General features: G+C 48.8%; 1 protein-coding gene across 6 annotated transcripts in view; it reads right to left on the bottom strand.

Moving 5' to 3' along the window:
- Positions 1–761: 761 nt before the first annotated feature.
- The window catches only part of LONRF3 (LON peptidase N-terminal domain and ring finger 3), a 40,338-nt gene continuing 15,229 nt past the window's right edge, over positions 762–25,870 (bottom strand). For 3 of the 6 annotated variants that reach the window (XM_023249521.2, XM_045050591.1, XM_045050592.1), the window contains 8 exons: positions 25,452–25,701; positions 24,588–24,678; positions 15,600–15,714; positions 13,280–13,401; positions 11,254–11,412; positions 10,434–10,596; positions 9,255–9,404; positions 983–6,394 (listed from right to left, as the gene is read on the bottom strand). In XM_023249521.2, the coding sequence (XP_023105289.2) occupies positions 6,239–6,394; positions 9,255–9,404; positions 10,434–10,596; positions 11,254–11,412; positions 13,280–13,401; positions 15,600–15,714; positions 24,588–24,678; positions 25,452–25,701 (1,206 nt within the window). In that variant the 3' untranslated portion in view covers positions 983–6,238. Of the gene's footprint in view, positions 963–982; positions 6,416–9,254; positions 9,405–10,433; positions 10,597–11,253; positions 11,413–13,279; positions 13,402–15,599; positions 15,715–24,587; positions 24,679–25,451; positions 25,702–25,870 lie in introns of those variants that run through there. The other 3 variants (XM_045050590.1, XM_023249523.2, XM_023249522.2) reach the window with 3 other exon arrangements.

Raw genomic sequence — 25,870 nt, 5'->3', positions numbered from 1 at the left:
CGGTCAACGCGAGCAGAGGCCGAGATGGGGAAGTCAGAAACAGAAAACCGGAAAGGGGAGGAGAAAGGGGCTCAGAGATCCAGAGGCAGGGCTCCTTGGGGCCTGCACTCTCCTGCCTTGACCAGGGCATGCCTTCAGTGGGGCTGAATGCGGACAAGTCCAGCGGGGGCATTTCTGCATTACCTGGAAGAAGCCAACGAGGGCGGTACGGACACTGGCCCTTTCCCATCCCCCCTCAGCCCCTCCTGGGGGGTGATGAAGTCATGGGAGGAAGGGAAAGTTGAAATTATCTGGTAGCCTGTGGGTCTAGGCCATTTGCTCTTTCCTTCTCTTGCTCTGACCTCATTTTGAGACTGGGGGCTCCTTCCAGGGAGACATCTCTGGCCTGAGAGAACTCACAGGAGCGGAGCCAGGCTGGATCCCAGAGAGGAAGCAGAAAGTGGCAGCTTCGGCTTCGCTCAAGGCCTGCGGGGTGGTTCAGAGTCGTGCAGGCCTTCTGGGCAGGACCGCCTGGGAGGGAAGGGTGTGCCTCTGGCCGAGGTGGGCTCTGTCTCTCGACCACCAGAGAGTGGCGGCCTGGGCACGGAAGTCCAACGGGGCCAGGCATTTCCTCTGGGACCTACTTGGTCAGGAGTTCTCATTTTTCTCAGTGACCCAAAGGGCCCTGTTACACAAAGGCCAGGCCCAAGCGGAGTTTGCTATCCTTTTAATCTTTATTGTCCCGCTCCACTTGGATTCCCACCCCCCCCCCACCCCCCCCAGGGGCAGAACAGAACTTGTACAAAGTCACTGATGGCAGGAGACTACAATAGGTACTGAGAAGACGAGGCATTGCTGACTCTCTCTTGCTCGACTCCGCTCGGTCAGCACCGCTCCCTGCCCCCGTCAAGTTTACCAGTGTTCCTGTCAAAGGGTTCACGCGTTGGGCCTGAGCTACAGCCCATGGTCGAGAAACAGTTTAACTGAAATAAAAACAACGTCATTTACTTTCACAAATGTTTTATAATGCCAAAGAAAACACAGTAGGTAGCGCGTTCCGCTGTAAGCAAACCCAATATATGAATGGACTTAACAAGTAAACTAGGGGCGGATTATTGGCAAGATGCTTCGACAAAATTCTGTAAATAACAAGATTTCCTGGTGCATTTTTTAAAACAGTTTATGGCAAGGTTTTCAGAACACATCAGTCACATTAATTAGCTCGCACCGGCCTCACCGTCAAGTACATAAGAACTTAGTGTCTAAGTGCAAGGCTACTTGGACCAGAGGTCTTCCGGTCAAACGTATTATAAGCAACGGGAACGAGATCAAGTTAAATGGTCCAATAGCTTTCCTTTCTGTTCGGCTTCCAAAAAACGATACCTATTTGGGTAATTCTTGCCCTAAGGTTACGGGTAGAATTCTGTTAGATGCAAAGTGAGACAACGGGAAACATTCCTAATGAACAAACAGCTTTCACAGAGACTGTCTATATCACATTGTTATGACCACGCAGAAGAGCTGAAATCTTGCTTTTGTACAGATTTGGAGGAAAGAAAACCCTAAAGAGAAACCAAGCATATAGAGGTAGTTGAACAGCAATATGGGGGGAAGAAAGCATTGTCTTAATTCCCCTTTCAGTTTATTACAGTGCAAGAGTAAAATGGCTGCTTAACAAACAACTGGGATAACAAATACACAGACACATTTGCCACTGTTTGAATGCCTTGCTTGATATTTTAATCCGGGCATTACTGAGGACTGCATAAAATGATGGAACTAGTTTATCTCGGATAAGCCTATGATGCCACATTGACCTATTTGCTCTCCTTTTATTTTGTTGTTGTTTATTGTTGCTGCTTTTACATTAGCTAAACGTTAGGCGACTTTTAACATGACACATAAGCTACAGTGCTGCTTTGTAAACTTCTGTTAATCACATTTGCTGCGACAAATTTTTAAACGGCTACAGAGTCATGAAGCGAAAGCTTTAAAATGACACCAGGAACAGAGATTACAGGCACTTCTCTCTCAAGGTGAACGTAGCGCGTTGCAAAATACCTATTTGTAAGTGAAAACGTCTTCATTTCGACTCTGGATGTGCTCCACCCAGATTATTAAACAGTTGGACAGTGGGAGCTACCATTCTAAGAGGAACTGAATGTGCACATCTTACATGACTCCATTTCCTTCTTTCTCTCTGCACTAAGGAAGGGCCCCAAGCTGTAGCCCCGTGCAGCTGGCTGCTTTTCAGAACTGTTTTCAATCGTAAATCAACCTCATCCCTCAGGCCCCAGATGGGCTGAAAGAGCTGTTCTTTTCCGCTATGGGGGCTGCCTTCCATTTGCATCCTTGCCCCAACCCCTCTGCTATGATTCTGCCTTGATAAAAGGAAACGGATGCAAAGTCAACATGTTGGGAACTCAAGGAACGAGTCCCTGAATAAAACTCCCATCTTGGAAATGGAGTTTGGCAAGGGGCACACTGTCCCCAGTGGATTCTGGCCCATCAACAGCATGCAGGCTGTGGACAGTACGAGACCTCTGGGTGCTGTGAGCCAGCCTCAGGAGCTCCGCGACTCCGACGGCCAGTCACAGGGGATTATCTGAGCCCAGGCCAGCCCCGCAGGCAGAGCTGGAAGCGCCACACACGCAGCGACTCGACTGGCCCCACGGGGCGGGAAGCAGTCGGCTTTCAGAAAAGGCAAATTCTTGAAATAGTCAGTTCTCTGCCCCCATTAAGTCAGGGGCAAGCACTCTTTTCTCCAGGTTGTCTATAGAAAATTAGCTTTATCATTTTTCATTTTCTACATTTTGCTGGTTATTAGCTAGCAGTGGTAGTACAGTACAAAGCAGAAAGGCATAGTATCTGCCTGGTACCTAATGTGTATACACACACACACGCACACACACACACACACACATATATATACATATATATATACACACACACGTACACACACATATACATATATATATATACATATATATATACATACACAGAAAAAATAATCTAGGTCATGATAGGAAAATTAACCAAATAAATGGCACTATCTACCAAGGGGGAAGTCTTGTACTTCTGGCCTAGATTTAGCTTTATGTCTTTTCTCCGTATTCTCTTCAAACCCAAGCTTTGCAGCAAAATCAATTTATAAGTGGCGAAAATGGCCACATTCAACTGACTGCCACATTCAAGTACATCCCACAGAAAGCCAAGGCTTCGCCTTGCACCCTGCCTCCCACCACTGCTGAAACCAGAGCTTGCTATAAAATAACCCAAACGTCTATTTAGGCCACTGAACGCACAGGGCAACTCTGTTCAAGCCAAGATCTACGTTTGCTGGAGTTAGGTGCTCACTTACCGACATGGAACATTCTAGGATGTGGAACTTTATTTAAAGAAAAAAAAAATCAAACTTCCCTTTCTACCGAGATTAAGTAGAAATGTGTGTGAGGTAACTGAATTTTATTGAGCCTGCAGCTTCCATCTGAACTGTGAGCTTCTGGGGAGCTTTGGTGACTCAGTTGCCATGCTTGTTTAATCAAATTATGTGCAACACAAACTGTTTAAAATGTTAAACATATGCAAAGGAAGGGGTTCAACGTCAATCTTGGCTATGCTAGTAACTGCTTAACTGTGCTATCTGGACTAAGTATTAACATCGCAGAACCTCAGCCTTCTCATCTGTGATACTGGGCGTGATAACTGATCTCACAGGGCTGCTGTGCAGAAGAAGTGATTTAATGAACTCACATATGTGAAATCGCCTGGCTCAGTACCTGGCACACAGCAGGTTCAAAATAAATTTGTTGGGGCAGCATAAGGAAATCCCATGAACTAAGCACAGAAGTCAGACTGTGAAACCCGTTCACCCTGGCACGGCCAAGATTTTTAATACTTTTTGGAGAGCAAGGAGGGATGAGCTGGTTATTCTAATGGAGCTAGAACTTAAGGCTTCCATTATATTGGGAATTCTAGACCTCCAGACAGCACTGCTTTTTAATCTTATTGGAACAGGGAAAACTGGCTGGCCCAGAAGCCTCCCCTGTCTCTGACCCTCATCTCTTCTCGAGTCTTTTCGTTTTCCCAAACGGACGTGGCTCCAAAAGGAATTAACTGTAAAGCATCAAGTTATGGTCCGAAAATCATCGGTGGGGATCTCCCCAACCAAGTTTAAAGGGGCAGATATGGGTACTGCATGGAAAGGCAGTGTTTTATGCAAGTGTGGCCCCTGATGATATTCCGTAACTATGAACAATCTAATCACAGCTATTATTTTTTTGGATGTCTCCTAGGTGCTAGGCACTGTGCTAAGCGATTTACATATGTTACCTCCTACAATGTCCGTTAACATCCCTACACGGGGCATTGGTCACTACCCTTTGCTAGATGAGGAAACTGGGGCCCAGAAGAAGTTCAATCACAAGGGAAAACATCTACCAAGCGCAGATGTTTACGACCTTTCCTCTGCTGCATTTACACGAGATGACAGGAAACTATTTCACGAGGACTGTGCTCTGACCTTCTGGCTGGCTGGGCACCGAGCAGGAAGAGGAACGCTTAATTCCCCGCTCCCCGAGCCCTGCAGAGCTTGCTTGGGCAGTAACCACGCCTATACGTCCATTCTTTGCCGGCCCAGTCTGGCTGCGAACATCAAACCTGGTAACACGACACAACGCTCTGACAATCCAGCACCCATTTAGCAAGTTCAGAAGGGATCATTTGGTTTCAGCTTACGTGGATCACGTCTTTCTCTCTCCTCTGTTTCTGGCTGCAGGTAGTGGGAAGAAGTCAGGTCGATTCCCTGAGGCACTCACGTCTCCTCGAAGGAGTAGATGGGCTGCGCTGGGTCCGTCCAAGGATCACGTGGGGGGATAGTTTGCACGATGGTACGGATGGCGTGATTCACTCCTCGCCTGCCCTCATCTCCTCACGCCGTCGTTGGGACAGCCCCCCCCCCCCCCACAGTCTTTTTCAGGTTCACTGACAGAACCACACTAGCACTAAGCAAGCTAAACAAGGGCTCCCTCTTACATTCTTACCCACTGTTCTTCCCCTACCTTGAAATCTTTGGCCCGCGGCAGCTAGGAGGGAAGGCAGCGTTTAGCTAAAACCACGGGTTCGTCGTCTGTTTCCTTTAAAAAGATGTACAAACCCGAAAGACAGCGCGTCTGTGTTTTTAAGGGTTCTACTGTCTCTACCGGCTTCTTTCCGCCTTCAATGACCGGCAGCCCTTCATCATATGTTTTCACACGCGCCAGCCAGGTAACTAACCCTGGGGAGAAGGGAGAGACCCTTCTGATTAGATTGCTGAAAATAAATGCCTAAAACAGATCACTCACAAACGACGCCCCTCTGAGTCACCTCTTCATTCAAGAGCAATCATTCCTTCGGCCCTGCTCGGTGTCCCACCCAGAAAATGGATTGTTTTCCTTCACCCTGGCCTATTCCATAACGCCTGCCAAATCGCTTAGGTATTTTATATTGTTGAATTCCAAACGAAAGCAACACGGAACCCGTGACGAGCGACGGTCTCAGCGTGATTCCGAACCTCCTTTACACATCCAATGGGGCAGATACAAAAACGGTTCGCGAACCGGGATCAAACACAGCAGAATGTGGTTAAAGCAAAAACGGCACGTTGCTAGCACTGCTCCTTCCCCCTGGGTAGATGGCAAAGCACGTTAATAAATAAAGCAACTGGCTCTTCAGTAACGTACACTTAAACAGTTACAAACAGACAGGTAGAAAAAAGGGATACAGTGGTGCCAAAAAAAAATAAATTATGAAAACGGAAAGGATGAACATTCTTTTCTACACCATGCCGTATAAAACCCGAACCATCTGGAATGAGAACCCAAGTCCGTGAAAATAACGCGGCAGCGTTACCAGAATGTGTGCTTCACATTTCAACTACACGTTTATCTGTGCAAGAAAGAAAATGAAAGCAAAACCATTTTAAACTTCCAGAAAACTGGATGTCAAAAATCAAATGAATTTTTTTTTTTTCTGGGCTCTTAAACACCTCTGCTGAGCATGTAGTTGTGCAGCATGTCAAGAAGCATCTTCAGCCAGGAAGTTTCAAACAGGCCCCGTGCTTCTGGCCTTTCTACACGATTCCTCTCTGCGATCAACAGCAGGGAAATGCCTGTTTGATACTTCCTTCTGTTAAGATGTTATTGCAGTTAGATATATTTACAAGATGACTCCCCCAAGCCGGCAGGGAGGGTGGGGGCTTCTCCTCAGCGATCCACTCTCGCTAGTTTTGGTTCCGGGATATAAAGGCCAGGACTCGCCGAATCCCATTCAGTCTGTCCTTCAAGGACCTCATCGCTAGGAACGGGAGCTGAGCTCGGCTTTCCAGTGGAAGAACCGCTAATGTCCACCAGCACCAGGCTGGACCGTTCGGGCTCACCTACAACAGAGAAACACACGGCTTCACCCCACTCCCGCAGAAGTGAGATCGGCCTGCAGGTTTCCCAAGCTGCAAGGCAAACATCCCAGGTGGAACTGCTTCTGTGTCGGGCAGACGGCTAGTTACCCCCACGTCTACTTCCCCCCTTCTCTGAGCTGGGCCTACAGCCACCCAGAAGACAGAGACTGCGCGGCAGCGAGGGGCGGCCACGAGACAAAAGTTCCGGCTAATGAGATGTAAAGGGAAGGGACGCCCGAAACCTCGGGGCCATGCTCTGGGAAGGGGGCCTGTGCCTTCCGCCTCACTCTTTCTCTCTTGCCCCTAGCTAGCGCGTGAGCACGGTGGTGACCGGCCTTCTTCTATCGGGAAGACAGGGGTAACATTCTAAGGATGATAGAGCTTTGTGATGAAGGAGACTGGGTCGCTGAATGATCTCGTGGGACAGAGCTGCCCTAGCCCTCTACCTGGTTCAAGCTACGGCCATGTTTAGTAGTTGTTAAAGCAAACAGATCGGTGTCCTAACAGATACGCTATACTTCCCAGCCACTGCTCAGTCTGGTCCACTTCCAAGATTCTGTTCAGGTTCTCGGGACGGACACCTAACAGCATATGGGCCTTCAATTCCCATGATCCCTTGGGCTTGGCAGGTCTCTTAACGCCCTGTATTTCCCTGCTTCTGGCCGCAGGCAACATAGTCCACATACGTGCCATGTCGCTGTGCAAGGCCACAGCGAGCCTCTCCTCTGAAACCGGAGCCTGTGGTCCACAGCCCCAAAGCACAGCAACCCCCCTTTGCAAACATTCCAGTTTGAGAACACATTCGTGTCAGAAATGTATTACGTCCCCAGGTTTCTTTCTAATGAGGAGCTTTCCCATCCCACGTGAATCCTTCACCGAAATTCTGTCTGTCAGCAGCTTCCCAGCCGCACGTTTTAAGACACTGGTGACTTACTTCCTATGGAGCCTGAAACAATCACCACTTCCGGAAGGTTGGTTTAGGACTGTGGAGAACCACCTTCTGGTCAGACCACCTACACATGGGATTATCTGCCTCCAAATGGGTTCACCTGGTTCTTCCCAAACCTTGCCGCCTTCTTGGCTTCTCTGTGCCTATAGCTTCATTTGAATTCTTTTTTGTCCCTCACTGTGATCTGTAACAGGCTCTCCCTCCTATTATTAGTTCTGAATATGAAACTGACATATTCTAAACTTTCTTTCCCAGGGCCATTAACAAAGATATTTAAGCTGATGTTAACACTTGTGGCTGCTTCTGAGAAGCCTCCTTCTGAGGCTTAGAACATTCTTATTAATGGCACCGCTGGGGCTGCAGCACTGACTGGATCAAACTGGATGATTTTTTTTTTTTTTTTTTTTTTTTTGCGCGACTGCTGCCAAAGCAACGTGAGAACAGTTCTAATAAGAAAGGAAATGAACCAAGACTTCAACTTTCTGTGTCATCGAGCCCTTATGAATCACTCTGTGGCATCTGTGTTTTCTCTTATGAAAGCTGCTGTATCACTGCTGATCGCTACCTTCTGCCTGACTGAGGGAGAATGCTCTCCAGAAGGTGAAGGGGGACATTAAACTTGATCATGAGCTTGCTCAGAGCTCTGATGTAGTCCTGAGTCATAGTGGCCCAGAGCCAGGAGCTGGGTCACTGGGAAGCACTGACTGGCCTTGCTCCCTTCAACATTCACGATGCCTTTGCACGGAGGCAAAGGAGCCACCTTTGCGGTCTGGAGAGAGTGCGACATTTCAGCCCATCAGGGAACAGACTGGTGTTCTGTAGCCACAGATGCAAGAGGAAGAGGGGACGTTAGAGACCTCCTCATCCACCTCCCTCATTCCAGAGCTGGGAGACAAGTTGAGAAAGGGGCGGGTCTCACCCAAGGGCACACAGCTAGAGCGGTAAGGATCAGCCTGTTGGCAGTGAAATCAGAACATACACATTCTTACTACTGTGACAGAGTCAGGAATGAGTGTGAGTAAAGAATCAAGGAAGTCACGGAGGTGATGACGTAGGGGAGCCAGCTCAGAATGCAGGAAGGGCGACGGTGGGCAAATACTTGACTAAGTTATCTCCAGCCTCGTCCTAGAGAGACAGTATTGTCCGATTTATCAGGCAACCAAAGTTGAGTTGGCGAAACTCAACTATCTCCACTTGCCTGAAGAGCTTCCGATCTGCAGCTTGATCTCTCAAGTGGGCCTGTTCCCCCAGGAAACAGACTTGACCCAGTAGCACCTAATCAACTGCTTTCTAGTATAACTCGGCAAAGGGCAAATTTAAAGATTGGGTCTGTTTGCTCAGGACCTGCTCACCGCTGACGAGGACAACGACAAGGGTCTACATCTGCAGGGCTAAGCAGGGAGGGACCCAGAGATGAGAAGGTGCTGCGGTCTGGCAGCTGGAATCCTGTAAGGCGACTGGTGCCGTCTCCTAGCTCCTAGCTTCTATTATGAAATAGAGGCCTTTAGTCTCAGCTCCCGGGAGACCCTTCTCTTAAGCTTGGCCTTTGTGTGAATCTTGTCACCCCAACACATTACCATGGTGTGAATCTGGACTCCCACTGAAGGTTCTTTGGTGGATGGTGTCTATGTTCCCAGTCTCTCCCCTGACTTATGTCTCAAAGCCGGTCTGGGATCCAAGTTCCTACTGCTTCCCTTTATCACTCCAATTCTGACTTCAGATCCTTGAGTCTTACCCCTGATGCCCACTGCCCGGTGAAACAGTACCAAATTGGATCCATCTCCCTCTCTGCACTCGATCTGCTGAATGGCAACCATGCGCCCACCCAATCCCAAACCCTGGGCTCTCTCATCTGGTGGGGGCAGCCCGTTACAGAGAGACATTTTTATATACCTGAGGATCAGCATCTTTCTCTGGCATTGGACCAAAGTGATTGAGTATCCGATTCTTCAGAGAGGTTTTGAGCGAATGAAACCATGATGACGCTTGCTCATAGACACAGTTATGTAATCCCATGAGCTCAGCCTGATCCTCTCCTTGAACCTGAAAGTATCAAAGTGGAAATGAAGCACTCTGTCCCTTCTCCATCACTCCCAAAGCTTCTGCTGACACCAGACTCCCTTCGGGCACCCGGCCTGCGTCCCTAGGAAGGTTCGCCCACCCAGCTTTCTCCTGTGCGGTGTGTGAAAGGCTCCTCAGCCAGAGGGTGGGCTGTGTGTGACTACTGCTGAGTGCGGAGGAAGAAGAAAGTTTCCGCCGGGCGCATTAGCTGAAACAGCGAGATAGACTGAAGACCAGAGATGCGAACTGGCCTGAGTGGAGGCGTGCTGTTGAGCTCGCTTACGCTAGCTTATGCCTCTCTCCTTTTCACGTTTCATATCTGCTTTCCCAGTGTCCACTGGGAAGAGGGACACAGGTGTGTCTGTTTCTCACTGTGTAACTCTATTTCCTAAGTCCGATACCTTCATTCGTCGATCGAACATTTAATAACCTTATACTATATGGTGAATGTAAATATAAACGAACGTGGGATTTTTTACTTCTTGTTCTTCCAATTAGTCCAGAAAACCAAGGATGAACTGGACATGTTATCTTTCTCCTTGATGGGATGACACGTTATAGGGAAGAACCCTTAGCCGGGTCGCGCATTTAAAAATACAAACGTACGTGTGAATCTACAATCATCTCAAAATGAAATGTTTGAAAACATAAACGAATTGGTACATAAAATACGTGGGTGTAGATATCGCTCCCAGATCTATCCCTTGGTATCTCTGGCAGAAACCTGACCCCTGGGCTGAACGGGCCCCAGGGTTGTTGATCTGGCTTGGCATTTCTTATGCAGGAATACAACTCAGCAACTAGCCAGGGGGAAAGCCAGGGCACGGGGTGCTCCTGCTGCTATATCCTACAATCGAACGGCAAGCCGGCGGCATTCGATGTCGCTGCAGCCATTTGGTGAGAAATCCCAAGGCCCCCCGACAGCGCTGAGCAATTCTTCTGCAAACACCTTTGCCCGCCAAGCTACAGGGATAGCCTGGCCCTGGGATTCTTGGCACGGGCCACCCTCACCTTTTGGTCTTCAATGTATTCAATGTCGGCTGTATTGTAACCATCTCGCTGGCCCTGATGGAGGACCCTGAAGCGCCTCTTGCCTACGCTGTCCACCACCGAGCGGCCATCAGCAAAGAACTGAACATTTCTGATCTCTAGGATGCAGCCATATTCCGCAAACCTGCTTATTGGGAATGCGTAAGAAAGTACATTTTTGGTGAGTTGTTTCTGCGGCCTGGCTCCCCAGCCGTTTCTGTAACCCCGGGCTGTGCCTCCAGGGACTTCTGCCTATTTGCCTGTCCCGGGGGCTACGGCTGCAACTACACCACAGGCAGCGCCTGTGCCAAGAAAAATCTTCCTGTAATACTGTAACTGCTCCCATTCATTGAGCATATACCGCGTGAGGTGTGCTCAGTGCTTTACGTGCATTAACGCACCAATCTTCCCAACACGCCCGCTATCATTGTACCCACTTTACCGATCAGGAAACTGAGTCACAGAAAGGTTAAGTGACTTGCCCAAAGGCAAACTTGCTCCAAGGTTGGAGCCGGAACATGAACCCACGCACGGGACTCCAGGTCCCGCGGTCTTACAGTAAAACAAGTTTTATAGTATATACCACTCGTTTAACAAGAGATTGATCCTTGGGGTTCCTTTAAATGGGCAGCCTGTTACATGGTAAACCAGGGGCCAGAGAGACCCCGGTCTCTATGGGTGCTCACGGTCGTGAGCTGGCTAAATCTCAGAAGCTGTGCCTCCCTATCTCCTGGGGGCACCCCAAATAAGCCCAAATCCCTCTCTACCCAACCTCCCTTTACTCACGTAGCTCCTCACTTACCCTTTGACAGGATCTCCAAGGCACATGCCAAACTGTCTTGTACCTGTTTCGATGCATCTACGGATCATCAGACGGTAACAAGGCTCAAAAATGTGCAGGGGACAAGGAACCGTGGGGTAGGCCATAGTGCACACGAAAATAGGCACGTTCTTATTCAAGCTGTCAGGAAGAGCAAATGACAGATTTCTCAAAGCCGTGAAGCAGAACACAAAAAGGTTGGTCAAATGTCACTTTGTGGTTCCCCCACAGTAAGGCCAGGGGACCTCAGGTTTTGATGGCTGATTAAAAAAAAAAAATCCTGAGATGCAACCAACACTATGGGCTAAGTCCCATTACTGGTGCAGAGGTTAGCCTAAGAGCTAAGAGATTGAAACTGACATTCTGTACATTCCAATTTGGCTTAAAAAACGTCCTCTAGTACCTTCACATCGTGGGTGATAGTTAAACCTCATAGTTCTTTCTTCCTCTCGTGCCCTCTACTCAGAACAATCTCTTCAGGTGTCCTGCTGGCAGTAAAAGCGGACCCAGCTCTCCAGGGGGATGGTGGGAAAATCTCTGCAAGGTCTCATCAGCATTACAAATTTGCAAAGCCCCCAGAAGGTCTGCTCGGCAGGCCCGGCCGGGAGGAGGAGGGAGCAACAAGAGAGGCAAGTGTCCTCTAGCCCAGTGACGTTCCCATGCGTCAGAATCACTGGGGGCCCTTGAAGCCAGACAACTGGGCTGCATCACCCCAGAGACACTGGGATATAAGGTCCGGAGCCGGGACCCAGGGGTCTCCCCTTCAAGTGTCCATGAAGAAGCAGGCACACAGCCTGATGGGAAACCACGCCAATGGGGCCAGCTCCTCCTGGATCACTGTTCTCTTCTTTGCTAAATCCAATACTGGAACTTATCGATGGATACAAGACCAGCTGCCCAAATCCCCCAGAGGATTCAGTTTAGGATTTCTTTAAAGAGAAATCCCTCTTGGCATATTCCAGTGTTTATTAGTAAAGCATTAAATGATATTTGAGACAAGGGCTCAGAGAGGCTCGTGGTGAATTTAAGAATCAGAAGTAAAAATAAAGATGCCCTGACTAGATCTACTGTAAGTCAATGAGAACAATAGGATTTCGTTTCTAGCTTCTCAGGAAAACACAGTATTCGAAGCGAGAGGCCCACTCAAACGAACCAGTGGCAGTTTAGAAAGAAATGTGCTCTACAGGGCGGGCAGAAAACCAGGGCAGCTTTTGCGATCGGGAACCCGGCCCCCAGAATGCCGCGAGGACCCTACTGGGGATCCGGAGGTGGGAGGGCAGCGGTATGAGACGCAGAAGTGAGAGAACGCCTCCCGCTGTTTCTGCCAGGCGGTCCGTCCTTCCAGCCAGGCAGAGAGCTTGGAGCCCTACGGGCACCTCCAGACTCACCCCTCAGCCACAAATGTGCATGGCAGAGGACGTGTGTAACAAGCAGCAGCCTTACTCTTACCACGTGTTGAGTGCTTCCTGTGCACTAGCTCATGTGATCTTCCACATGAGGTAAGGACTTCACTATTCCCAAGCTACAGGTGAGGAAACTGAGGCCCAGACAGGTCAAGTGACCTGCCTAAGGTCCCGAAGGATACTCGCTTTGTGGCAAAACTGGGTCACGAGCCCAGGTCTGGCTGACACCAAGGTTCTTAACCTCCCAGCACCTTCTGAGGTTTCTGCAAACAACCTTCCGCGCGCTGTGTAAGTTCCCCTGATCTAGCTGCCTCGGTTTGCTCCTACCAGTGACACCCAGTTACTAGCGCCAAGACGTGACCTGGTCAGTGGTTTGGCTTATGCGTCTTCAGGGGCGTGCTGGCAACTGCCGAACAACCGGCTGTCGGCGGGTGGAAAGCTCCGGCTCATAGCGATTGCCAATTTCTATATAGTGTAGATACGCCCACCGAGGCCAACATCAAGCTACCAGCACGATATTGCTAAGTGAGCAGTTAGGGAGAAACGTGCACATTCAGTTCTACGAGCTGCTATGAGTGAAACTGAAAAGAGATGCATATACGTACTTAGAAAGTTCTTCCATTTCTTCTTCATAAAGCCGCCTGCGTTCCTTGAATTCTTCTGGCAGGAACTTAGCTATTAGCTCTTCCATTATGACATTTTTGCTATATTTTCTGGATGCCAAGCACTATAGAGGCAACAGGGCACCGAGACATTATGCAGCCATCAGAAAACCACAAAGCACTTCTCATGTAATCAGCAGAACAGCTGAATCAACCACACATTGAGAGTAATTTGGACCCACACATTAGCAGCTGGTAACATCATCATGCACGTATTCTCTGGATGTTACATACGATTACTTTTATAATTAGAAAAAAATACTTTAACAAGGGGAAAAGACCCGCATTGAAGTTTCAAAAGTTTAGCTTTCCCGAAACACTCAAGTTGAGATTATGTTCTTGTCAAAAAAGGGGGGAAACCCTTCCTTTTCCTTTTATTGGTTACTGCATTTACAAGCTGGCAAAAATGGTCTCCATCTGGGATATGCTGGAAGTCTGTGGTCTAAAGGTTCAGGGAACGAGAAAGCCACTGTCCATCACTGATCTTTTCCTGACCTGTCCCACCCTCTCCCCGCCCCGCCCCACCTCAATGCTTGGCTTCTGGATATTGCCAGTCTAAATATTTTTCCCCCTCTAACTTTAGCTGAAAACAAAACAAAACAGCTAAATACTGGGGATTGTGTCTATTTGTTTTTTAAATATACCATCTAGGTATCACTGAAATTATGTTATAAGCCATGAATTCAGAACCGAACTCAGGCCCGAGTGTCACTATTACTATCCTCCCAAACACCCCTAACTAACTTCATGCATATCCAGGGATCCGTAGGTAGAGGGAATTGAGCTGTGTGAACCAGACCACGGGAGTTAAAACATCTGCGAATTGTTTGCTACGGACACTACCCACACAGACCCAGCAGGGGGAGCTCCTGAGTATAAAATTGCTGGTTCGAGACTATTTTTCCTTTCCCAGTAGGGGCTGTGTGTGTCTATTCTGCAGTGAACGCGATTAGAATAAAATATTTATCTCTCTTGGAAATGGTGTAAGTGCGACCCTGTGTGAACACGCAGAGAGAGACGAGAACATTTTCTGGGACCCCACAGCATCTGCTTCTAGGATGCCTTCTCAGCCACTGCCATCGCCTGGCTGCGGAAGATCCACTGCTTTGCCCCGTCCCAGTCTTTGGAGAAGGGCAGTGACTCGGGAGGTAGCTAATCCATGGAGGAGGTGACTCCCCCACTGATGCTGAAACAAAAACCCAGGACAGGCACACAGTAAAATGTTACTGGTGGTTTTCTCCAGGTGCTGAGCATACGGGTAGGTTTTTCTTCTTTCTGCTTATTTGGATGTTGTAGTGTTACCACAACACAGATGTATATTTAAGTATAAAGACCGTGGGCCTCTCCCCCACAATCAGGCCAGGAAAATCCCACCCCTTGATCGAGGCAAGGGATGGCAGGGACCCTCCCCTCCAACCCAATACACACCCCAGGGTCGTCCTGGATGATCATTTTACTCCATTCTCTTAGTTTAAACGTTCAGGTGTTGGGAAAACTCAACATGTGACTTCACTGGACCTACATTCACCTAGACGGTGTCCTGCATCGCTGAGCTCTCCTCAGGGATGACAAGGGTCAAGGAACATTAACACTGGCTGTAATGTGTGCCACACAAGTCCTTGGGGGAGGGAAAGCAAGGTGGGTTCCTGGGCATTCCTGTGCTATAGGAAATTCCATTGGGTCCACCTGAAAAACGATGGTGGCAGTCCGTGCGGTTCATCTGAAAGGACTTGGAAGCCCCAGAGCTTTCCAAGTAGTTAAATATCTGCTAATAAGTACAGCAGCTCCGGGGGGGGTGGGGGGGGGGCGGGACAAGGACCTCGCTGAAGGTCTGCGAGGTTTTTCTGGGGACCCGGGAGTGATCTCTGCAAACCACAGAACAAACATGGATGACAAGAAGATTTCAGAGCTCGTCTAGTCCAATCCCAGAGAGGACAGAGGATTCACCCAAGATGGCAGTGCACCAGGTGCCATGAGGGATGGGCTTAGCACCAGGACCCATGTCTGCCATCGATTTAATACTTTTCTTTCCAACACAAATTAATTTCACTGTTGACAGTTCATAAAAAGCTGGATGTCGCCTCATTTTCCTGAAGGACTTGGCAAAGAGGGGAGGGGTAGCTGTAAGACGGGAAAGATAGACAGGTGGTGTGAGAGGGTATTTTTCCCTAGCACAGTGCACTGGCTTAGGATCAAACAGGACACCATTTTAGTATCCAAGTCCACATAATCTAACCTAATCAAGAAAGAAATAATATTTTACCTGTGAAAGACCATCTTTGCACAGCGGACACTTTGCATTGTGATCTAGGCATCTTTCAAGGCATTTTAAACAAAATGTATGACCACAAGGTGTTGTGACTGGCTCGTAGAATAATCTGAAATTTAGGAATCAAAATGGAAGAAAAATGATGCAATCAGACAAAAAAAAAAATAAAAGAGCTACTCAATGTTAAGGTTCTACAGTGTTATTCGGAAAATTCCGTGTGTGCAAGGGTGGGGGAGGGTCCTTTCTTTTTTACCAGAATTCCCTGCAGTCGCTGTGCTTCAGAAAAGCATTTGCTTTTTATTTCTGAGCTGGATTTGAAAATAATGCATTTATCACCATTTCTGATATAGCTAGATCATTCTGTAACATTAGTTCTAGTCAGCCTCTTCCGACTGGCATCCAGATTGTTTTTCCCTGTCAGGTCTCAGAAAAAGCGAGATTAATGCCCAGAGGGTCTAAGTAGATTACATTCTAAAATATTTAGCCAACCTGCTCGCCTGAAGATATGTAAACACAGAGACAGATAAGCACACACACAGACACACACACACTCCGTCTCACACATTCATTCATTTAAGTACCTTATATCATATACACAACGGAAAAAAGACTTGGCTTATTTGCTAACCTTCATTCCATTTTTACCTAAGCAATGTTTACTGCCTGAAGGATCCCGAAATTGTGCCTGCAACACACACGTAACTGCCTTTTGTATGAATGGATCATTTTCTTGGGGGCAGTAGAGTAATTCTGTCAGTGTGCTTACTGATGAACACGTACACATAAACATATGTAGGTATGCACACATGCACTTCAATTAGATCCTATTTTAATTCCTTTACAGGAGCCGGCTAATTTCAAAGCAACGTGGGGAATCTGTTTAAAAGCCGTTCTACCCATTCAGAGATTCACAGATTTACTTTGCTTTTGGAAAAAGAAAGGCTCACCTGCAGCAGGACCACCGGGTGGGGGCAGCTGACGACGGTGGTTCAGAAGTGGGGCTGGCGCTCACCAAGAGGACAGACAAAAGGGAAAGACAGACGCCTGACCAGCCTGTTTTGACCTCACCAGTGTTCAGTTGCGAGGAAGAGGCCGCCAGCTGCACAGCCCCCTCGTGTGGCCGGGAGGTGTACCAACAGCCTGGCCCACACGGCCAGGCTGAGCAGAATCAAAATGTCAGAGCTGAAAAGTACTGGAGAGAAAAACTGAACCCACCAACCAGAATGAAACTGAGCTCCAGAGGGGACAAAGCGGCTCATCTGTTGGCAGATGAAGGTCTCTCCAACTTCCACTGGCAGTCGTGTGCTCTTTCTGTTAAAACCGCGACTCTCGACCCTATTGGTGTGTGAGAATCACCTGGGGCGCTTTTTCTTTAAACAGCTTTACTGATGTCTAATTGACGTGCAATAAACGGCACGTACTTACGGTGTACAATCTGATAAGTTTTCACGTACGTACACACCTATGAAACTATCTCCGCAACCAAGGTCACGAACACACCCATCGCCCCCAAACATCTCCTCGTGTGCCTTTGTAAACCCTACCTCCTGCTCCTCCCCATGCGCCCCACCATCACCTGCAGACCTTTGAAAAACTACAGGTGCCAGGACCACGCCTGCAGAGGTTCGGGTCAGTTGGTCCAGGGCAAAGGCCAGGCATCAGGATTATTATTTTTTTTTTCTTTTAAAGCTCCTTGGTGGTTTGAATGTGCAGCCAGGATTGCGAATCACTGTACTTCACAATCCTACTAATCTCCGCATGGGCAAATCCTCTGTACAGGTCTCCAAACCTAATTACCAAATCTACCAAGGAAAAGCCTAGCAGCTGCTGGCACATTCCCCTCTTTCTTGATTTAAAAAAAAAAAAAAAATTCTAGTGGAATTTGAGGGGAAAGCATCTTGTGGGAAAGGAAAGAACAGTTTCTTAAGAGAAATCAATTTCGATTTAACAAGCTCTCCACCAAACAGATTCTCACTTGTCCACTCAGCAAAAGTGCTCCGGGTGCCTACTGTGTGCTGACGCGGAGCTAGGCGCCGGCACGTGACAGGGACAGGGTGCACCGGACTTGTAGGAGGTGAGAGGACAGACGTCGAACAGGACGTCGGAAAGGTGAGGTTTCGCAAGTACACGCCTGTACGAATAAAACTTGCTAAAATGTTGAAATTAAGCCAATGAAGGTTTGGAGTAGGAGGGAGGCTTTTCATATATTCACTTCTCCTCCTTTTTGAACGTTTCAATCCTGTTTTAAGAAGCAGTTAATTTGCTTAGCGTAATTAATAGACGCCAGTTATTAAGTTGGCCAAAAACTAAAATTAATTTTCAAAAGCACTCTTTATGATGGAGGTCCTAACCAGCGTACTAAGGCGAGAAGAAAAATAGAGAAGTACGAGGACTAGGATGGAAAAAACCAAATCTGTCCCTATTCACGCACGGTGCGATGGTGGACTGGGAAAATCTAAAGGAATCTGCAGGATGAGTCTTAGAATCCATAAGAACTGCTAGTATGGGCAAGGATGTTAGTTACATATACACACGCCCACAACTGTGTTCCATACAGCAGCGAAGCGACACGAGAAAATACATTTTTAAACACGGTAACATTGACAACTGCTTTCAACAATCAAGCACCCGGGAATAAACCCAACAAAAGCTGTACGAGCCCTCTGTAGGAGAAAAACTACAAACGCCTCACTGAAAGGAAGCAGAGAAGACCTAGTCAAGTCCCGATGAAAATCCCGGCGGCTTATTTCACGCGTTTGTTTTTGCAGGACTTGACAAGTTGATTTCTAAACTGTGTGAGGCAAGGCAAAGGGTCAAGAGGTGCCAGGACACCTCTACGAGCAGCAGTGTGGGAGGACTTGCTCCACCAGACGTGAGACCTTATTATAAAGCAGCAGTGATGGAAACGGTGTAGGGCTAGCACAAGGACACACAGATCCGTGGACAGAATAGAAAGCCCAGGAATAGACCCAGATCCAGATTCTTCATTTATGACAACTGTGGCACTTCAAAGCAGAGCGCGGGATTTTCAATACATAAATAGCATCCTCAATAAATGCTATTTGGGGTAGTGGGCTGTCCATATGGGGAAATGGAAGTTGGACTGTCTGTCACACCGCGCACAAAAAAATCACTTCCATGTGGGCTGGAAAGAGGAACGTGAGACAGTAAAGCTTTTAGAAGATACAACAGAATACGTTTACGACCTCCGGGTAAAAGACAAAAAGATTTCTTGGGCAAGGTAGGCACCAAAAAAAAAAAAAAAAAAAACCCCACTAACTATAAATGAAAGGATTGATCATTTTCATTAAAACCAAGAACTTGTAAGTTCATCCGAAGATGCCACTGAGACAGCAGAGAGGCAAGCCGCAAGTGGCAGAAGGTATTTCCAGCACACGTGACTAACAGAGGCCTGGTATCTAGAACATACGTAGAGCTCCTATAAGTCCGTAAGAGAAAGAGAGAGAACCCGCTCAAAAATGGGCAAAGATTTAAATGCACGAGCATACATAAAAACTGCTCATGGCAATGCTACCCGCAGTAACCCCAAACTAGAGACAGCCCAAATATCCCTCTACCATAGAACTGGTAAAGAAACTGTGCGGTAGGTTCATACAACGGGATGCCATACACTAATGAAAACAAACAAACTTCACCGACGCGCAGCGACATGAATAAATACACCTTAATACTGTGGTAAAGAAGCCAGAACAAAAAGAAACAGGACAATTTGATTTATGTAAAGTTTTTTAGAAATAGGTAAAGCTAAATTACCCCACTTAGAGACGCATACATGGGTGGTAAAACTATTTTTAAACAGAGGAGACAAGGGGGAACCTAGGTGGCTCAGTCGGTTAAGCGTCCAACTCTTGATTTCAGCTCAGGTCACGACGTCACGGTTGGTGAGTCTGAGCCCCATGCCGGGCTCTGCGCTGACAGTGCGGAGCCTACTTGGGATTCTCTCTCTCTCTCAAAATAAATAAATCAACTTAAAAAGATAAAAAGAAGAGACAAAAGTCAAGGTAGCAGTTTCAGCGGGCGGGGGGCAAGGAGTCGTGATTTGGAAGCGGCACACGGAAGGCTTCTGGGGTCCTGGCTGTGTTTTAGTTCTTGAACTGAGAAAGGCTGACTGAGTATCCTCTTTACAATATTTTGTTAAGAGAATATGTTTTTTAATTTTTATGTACTTGTCCAAAGTGTTTATTTCACATTTTACCATGTCTCTCAAAAGTGTGATTGGCAATGGGGCGCCTGGGTGGCTCAGTCGGTTAAGCGTCCGACTTCGGCTCAGGTCATGATCTCGCGGTCCGTGAGTTCGAGCCCCGCGTCGGGCTCTGTGCTGACAGCTCAGAGCCTGGAGCCTGTTTCAGATTCTGCGTCTCCCTCTCTCTCTGACCTTCCCCCGTTCATGCTCTGTCTCTCTTTGTCTCAAAAATAAATAAACGTTAAAAAAAAATTGGCAGGCTGATTTGGAAACCACTGCTGTGATCTACTAGAACGGCCAAACGAGAAAGTCTCATAATCTGCAGTAATCTGACTGCTATGAATCCGAATACTTGTGGTACATTAGTCGATGACGTTAATGGTGGCAACGACTGAGGAGTCTGTACCTGCAAAACTGTTTTTCCCAAGAATTTCAAAATTGGGCCTTTTGTCAAACAACAATATCGCTGGCTAGTTAACTGCAGTAAATCCTGACACTTCACGAGCAGATGGGTGAAACAGACACCGAAGGAAACGGCAACTCTTAGCAAGAACTGCGAACAAAACGCCCTGATCGAGTGGTCACAGACAAGAATGCTGCCACAGATGTGGTATAATGATTGCCTTGAAATAACTCAAAGTTCAGAGGCTTCGAATGTATCACCTTTCAGGACGCAATTCGCTTCTAGCTTCAGAGCTGCTCCGCTCCTCTAGAAAGGCCGACTGAGTAAAGTGGCAAGGAACAGGTGGAGTAGATTTCACTTGCTATTCTGGGTGCCTGTAAAACTGTTTTTCATATAAATTAACTTTGTACATTGATAGGCGGTAATGAGGATTAGTTCCGCTTTACTATTGCGGAAATTAAGACTCAGGTTAGATGACTTGCCCAAGGTCACACAGCTAGCTAGGAAGCGGCAGGGCTTGGGAAGTAGAGTCACATCTGATTCCCTCTGCACTCCGTGACACGGCTGTGAGCATGTGCACATCTGGAACAGACATCATCTACCCGTGTGTACCTGCACGTACTGACAACATAGCTTTCTCTGTCCCTCTCTGTCTCTCTCCCTTCCCTCTCGCCCCACTCCAGAGAGAGAGAGAGAACTCCATAGAGAGAGAGCTCGAAATAGGAATATACTCGAATTCCTCTCCCTTTTATTTACCGCTTTAGGTAATGATTTCAGAAAACACGTCAGGGAGGCATTTATAAATCAGAGTTGAGCCGGATTTTCTCACAAGAAAGCATTTTACATTGTCACAGCGGTGGAGTAAACAATAGTAATAATAAATGCTTTCAGTTAGATGTCAGCCCGGATAAAATGCTTGGCTTGTCTGGAAATAGCTATCTTTGCCCACCAGTTACATCCTTGTATTGTGTTCTTTTGGTGCTATCAAATGAGAGTGAAGAAGGAATAAGAAGGAGGGGGTGGAGAGAGGGAAAGAGAGAGAGAGAGAGGGAGGGAGGGAGGGCAGGAAGAAGAGAGACGGTGAGGGGGTGGGGGGAAGGGAACCGGCTGCTTAACGCCCAGCTATTCGAGTGGCTAAAACGAGGTTAAATACAAAGTTTTCATTGCGATTGACAAAGAGGTCACTGGGCCATTAGGTAACTGGTTCAAAAATCACACATGCTTGCTCCACATCTCAAAATAGCCTTGTCACCCCAAAGGCGCTGTTCCACACCAGCCCCAGAGGTGCCCCCCCACCCACCCCAGCGGCGAGAGGCTCCCACCTCCGTAGATCTCAAGGGAGGGGTTTCGGTCACTAAAGACTGAGGAGCAGAGTTCTGAGGCGTTGGAATTAGGAAGCAGCCTCCCTCGACGGAGCTCTCCCAATCCAGCCAGCGGGACTCGGCGATTATCAAGTGTCTCGTTAACGCACGCTCCAGTTACCGTTCCATTCGTCTTTTCCGCCCCTTTCCCTGCGAGACACGGAAGCCGCTCCCGAGTGTCTCTCCAGAGCCAGGCCGGCTTCACGCTCCAACTTGTCTTCTACCGATGCGGTGCCGCGGGACTGGATTTCGTTCTAGAAACTTGCGCAGGAGGTGCAAATGTCTAGTTTCGTGACCCAGCAGATGGTCTGAAGATATCTCAACCCTTAGCCGCCCTCTCCCCCTGCCAAAGACAAGTGAGGGTCGTGATAGAAGCCGGTACGGATCCCAATGACAATAAAAAGGAAAAAAAACCACTAGCGGGTTGGAAGCAGGAAGTCTGTCAGGGCTGTGTTCAGACCAAGGCATGTCTGTGAAACAGCCTTGTCAACATCTGATTTCCGCCTTGCAGACAAACCCTGCTGGAGGGGGAACTACGTGCTTGTGACCAAGGGCTAGGGCCTTCAGAGCCTCGAGGTCACAAACGCTCTCCGGACTTGGCAGGTTTCTCGGCACCCTAAAGCGGCTGGAGTCCCCCTATAACTTCCTAGGCCTATCCGACAGTTGCCCCCAGACAAAGATGGGCTTTTGTTCTGAAGCCTCACTCAGAGCAGAGGGGCAGGATAAGGGAAGTGAAGGCTTTTAAACTCAGGGCAAGCAACCGGAAGGGGGGTCTCATCCTCCTGGTGTTTATTTCTCAGAGCAAATTTCTAACCCTTCTCCGAAGCTCCCTGTTGAGATCGGGGACAAACAACACGGAAGGGAGAGAGCGGAGGAACCAGAACAAAAGAACTCCAACCTCGGGGTTGTGAGTCCTCAGCGAAAACACAAACAGGATGAGTCTGTGTGTTTGGTTTTGCTGGCTTCGCTGGATGTCGGGAGGAGCGTGAAGAGGAGGGTGAGTCCGGCAAGGACTCGGGCTCTCTGAGCAAGCTGAACCAAGTCTGTCGAAGTCTGACACCTGGAAGACCGCGGCTCACATCGCAGGCTTAGAGCCTCGATGGCAAAGGCCCATTTCTCTGCTTGGCCAGGACCCGCCTACTGCTTTGTTGTGAGGGGGAGAGGGAGATGGCAAAAGGGAACTGGTTACATAACCCACCTCACTCCCGCCCCCTCCACCCAAACCTCCCGTATTACATCCAGAAGGCTCTCCTTGGGTGCTGCTGCGTTCCATCTGCCGAACTGGTCATTTTCAGGTCTGCCTGATCCCAGGAGCAAGTCTGACAACTCAATTTTTTCGAAATGTTTATTTATTTTTGAGAGAGAGAGAGACGCAGAGAGTGAGTGGGGGAGGGGCAGAGAGAGACGAAGAGAGAGAGTCTGAAGCAGGCTCCGGGCTCCGAGCTGTCAGCACAGAGCCCGACGCGGGGCTCGAACTCACGAACGGTGAGATCAGACCTGAGCCGGAGTTGGACGCTTCACCGGCTGAGCCGCCCAGGCGCCCCGCAATTTTTTTTTTTAAGAGAGAAAAAGTACATGTCCAGGCAATGGCGGCCTTACTCGTTTGTATGCAAACAAGAAAAGTCCTTCCGAATACAAATGCACGTGATCGATATGGAAGGCATCGTGCTCGCAAAGGGCAAGAAAACATCTCAGGATCCTTGGTTGGCTGGATCCCAGTGTGTGGTAGACCACGAGATTTTTCTTGACATCTCTTGGGTCAACCATCTTAACAACTTTTGTGCAAATGTCTCAGTCTTCTTTTAATGCTATGTTGAAAAAAAACAACAACCCGCATTTGAGAATCTACTGAATTCTGTGGACCTTGCTCTGGAAACACACACCCACCCACACACATACACACACACACACACACACACACACACACACACATTTTTACATACAACTTGAGGCAATTCATAGATCTATGTAGAATCCACACATAGAACTTCCTCAGGGGGCCGGGGGCCTAAAGTTGAAGAATCTCTGGCCTAGGAAAAAACGTTCCCATTTATGGAGTATTTACTCTATGTCAAGCACTATTCTAATAAGAGAACTGAGAGTCTCTCAATCATGACAACCTCACAGGGTAGGTAATACTCTTCCCTATTTACTGACGAGAAAACAGTGGCAGAGAAGATCACTTGCTCCAGGCCGAACAGCCAGTAAACGGCAGAGCCAGGGCTCAGGCCCACCCTGTCTGGCTTTGGAGCTCATCCTCTTAGCCACAAAGTCACAGCTGTGAAATGAAACAGATGGATGTAATTTTTTGCACGCAGACCATGCTTCTACCGGCTTCCTTTTTTTTTTTTTGAGGGGAGGGGTGGGCAGGTGTGTGCATAATCTGCCTCCCCACTGGGTAGAGAAGAGATGCCAGGCCGAGTAGTACGTGCCTAGTACTAACACTGTTCGAAACAAAAACCAGTTGGGCCCTCTACTTGACTGCCAAAGAACAGGCAGGCCCACGGCATCGACATTAGCCCCTGAGCTTTGAGATCTTGATCGAGCAGTTGCGATTCGTTCCACGGTCAGGAACTCAACTACCTACGAGGTGCCAGGAAAGTAATGCAAATATGAGACACAGGCTGGTACTGTCAGGTGGTGGGGGGAGAGGGGAGCCATGGCCCAACTGGAGAGCGTGTGCCCTGTCTCGGAGCATTCACATTTAACAACAACCAAAAAACTCCCGTGAAGGCCACACTAAAGACATTCAGCCTGTGGCCATCAGTTTGCGACTCTGAGTGGACCGTTTCCTCCCCACTGTCTAGGTATTTCCCAGTCAGGGGTGCAGGGAATGTAATCTGTAAGCAAGGGACACAAGCTAGCCCGTGTGACAACCAAGAGCAAGATTTTCATTTTGTTAGAACCATGCTTTTCCGTGCTAACCAACCAAACGGTAGGTCACTGGCAGAAAGGTCCAGAATCCCCCCAGAGAAAGCAGCTTCAGGCAGTAAGCGATAGTACCCTTCACATACCTCATACACAGGGAGCATTCAAGGTCAGATGCATCAAAGGACGGGAGTGGAGCACTGACCGCAGCTCTGGCCCCCTGGTCGGCGGGAGGATCTGTGATTTAGAAAGCAGTATGTCAGAGGCAGACCAAGCTGGCTTGCACAGTCAGCACTTCTGAGGCAGAACCACCCCACTAGATTTTCAGCTTTCCACCCTCAGCGCCTCCCAGAGGGTTGATTCGGTGGCCACCCGAGCCACTGGGAGTGGGGTCCCCTGAGGGAGGCCCTGGTAGGTTTCCAGCAGGCCCACGGGAAGAGAGATGCGAACCAGGGAACGTCCGGGAGCCCTGGGGACTTCACTCCAACGCAACAGGCACCTCACTCTACAGAGGCAGCGGTTCCCTGGGCCGAGCGAGGCCTTCAAAGCCGACACCGAACCTCGGCACCGCCAGCCTCTCTCGGAAAGACGCCGGGCTGTGGCTGCTGCTTCTCAACTGCCTACCTGCGGGCGCCCAGCTGGGAAGGATGAGCGTGAAGCCTGATCACGCCTCCCTGCCCCTACATTCCTGGAACGGAGAGGAGGGTAGGGACAGGTTGGCCTGGAAGGCGACACCATCAAGGGCACGAGGTGTCAGTACTCGATACGGGGCTTGACCTCAGGCCTCGGCTTTCCGTTATTAGCGAGCCCCGGCAGTATGCTAGCAAACCGTGCGCTCTCACAGAAGCTTCACCGTGACCTGAGGCGGCACAGCTAAGTGCCAGAGCCGGGCCGCACACCCAGAGCCCAGGGAGCCCGCGGAGCCCTTGGATGGAGGCTAAGGAACCCGCATATGCCGGTGAGCCCAGGCACCTCCTTCAAGCCCCTTGGTCCCTGGGTAGAGTCAGTACCTGGCTTTCTGGCTTTAGTAGGCACCTCTGGGTCTTGGGGTCCAAATTGACAACGTTTCCTTTTCTTTTCTTGGCATTTGCCAGCCTTGGCAGAGGCAGCATCCCCCTTCTCCTCCTGGTCTCCTGCCTGGCCTTTCCCGTTGCCTTCTTGCCCCTCCCCCTCTACTTTAACTGGGTTCTCCGGGCTGCTGCGGTCTCCCGCGGCCGCTGCTTCCTCCTGACTAGAGCAGTGCGGGAGCTCCCGGCTTTCCTGGACGAAGAAAGAGCCAAATGTCAGCACCAACTCGGGCCCAGGATCATCCTGTGACATCGCTACCCACCGGGGGCAGAGAGAAAACTGCACAGCCCTGATCATTTAGTGGACACCCAGCTTAAGGAGCAAAGGCATGCCTGGCCTGGGTGAAGTTGACGACCTTCCC

The sequence above is a fragment of the Felis catus genome, chromosome X, assembly GCF_018350175.1.
Source record: "Felis catus isolate Fca126 chromosome X, F.catus_Fca126_mat1.0, whole genome shotgun sequence".
NCBI classification, from domain to species: Eukaryota; Metazoa; Chordata; class Mammalia; order Carnivora; family Felidae; genus Felis; species Felis catus.
Note: the sequence above shows the minus strand (reverse complement) of the source record. Positions and strands in the feature narration are given on the sequence as shown.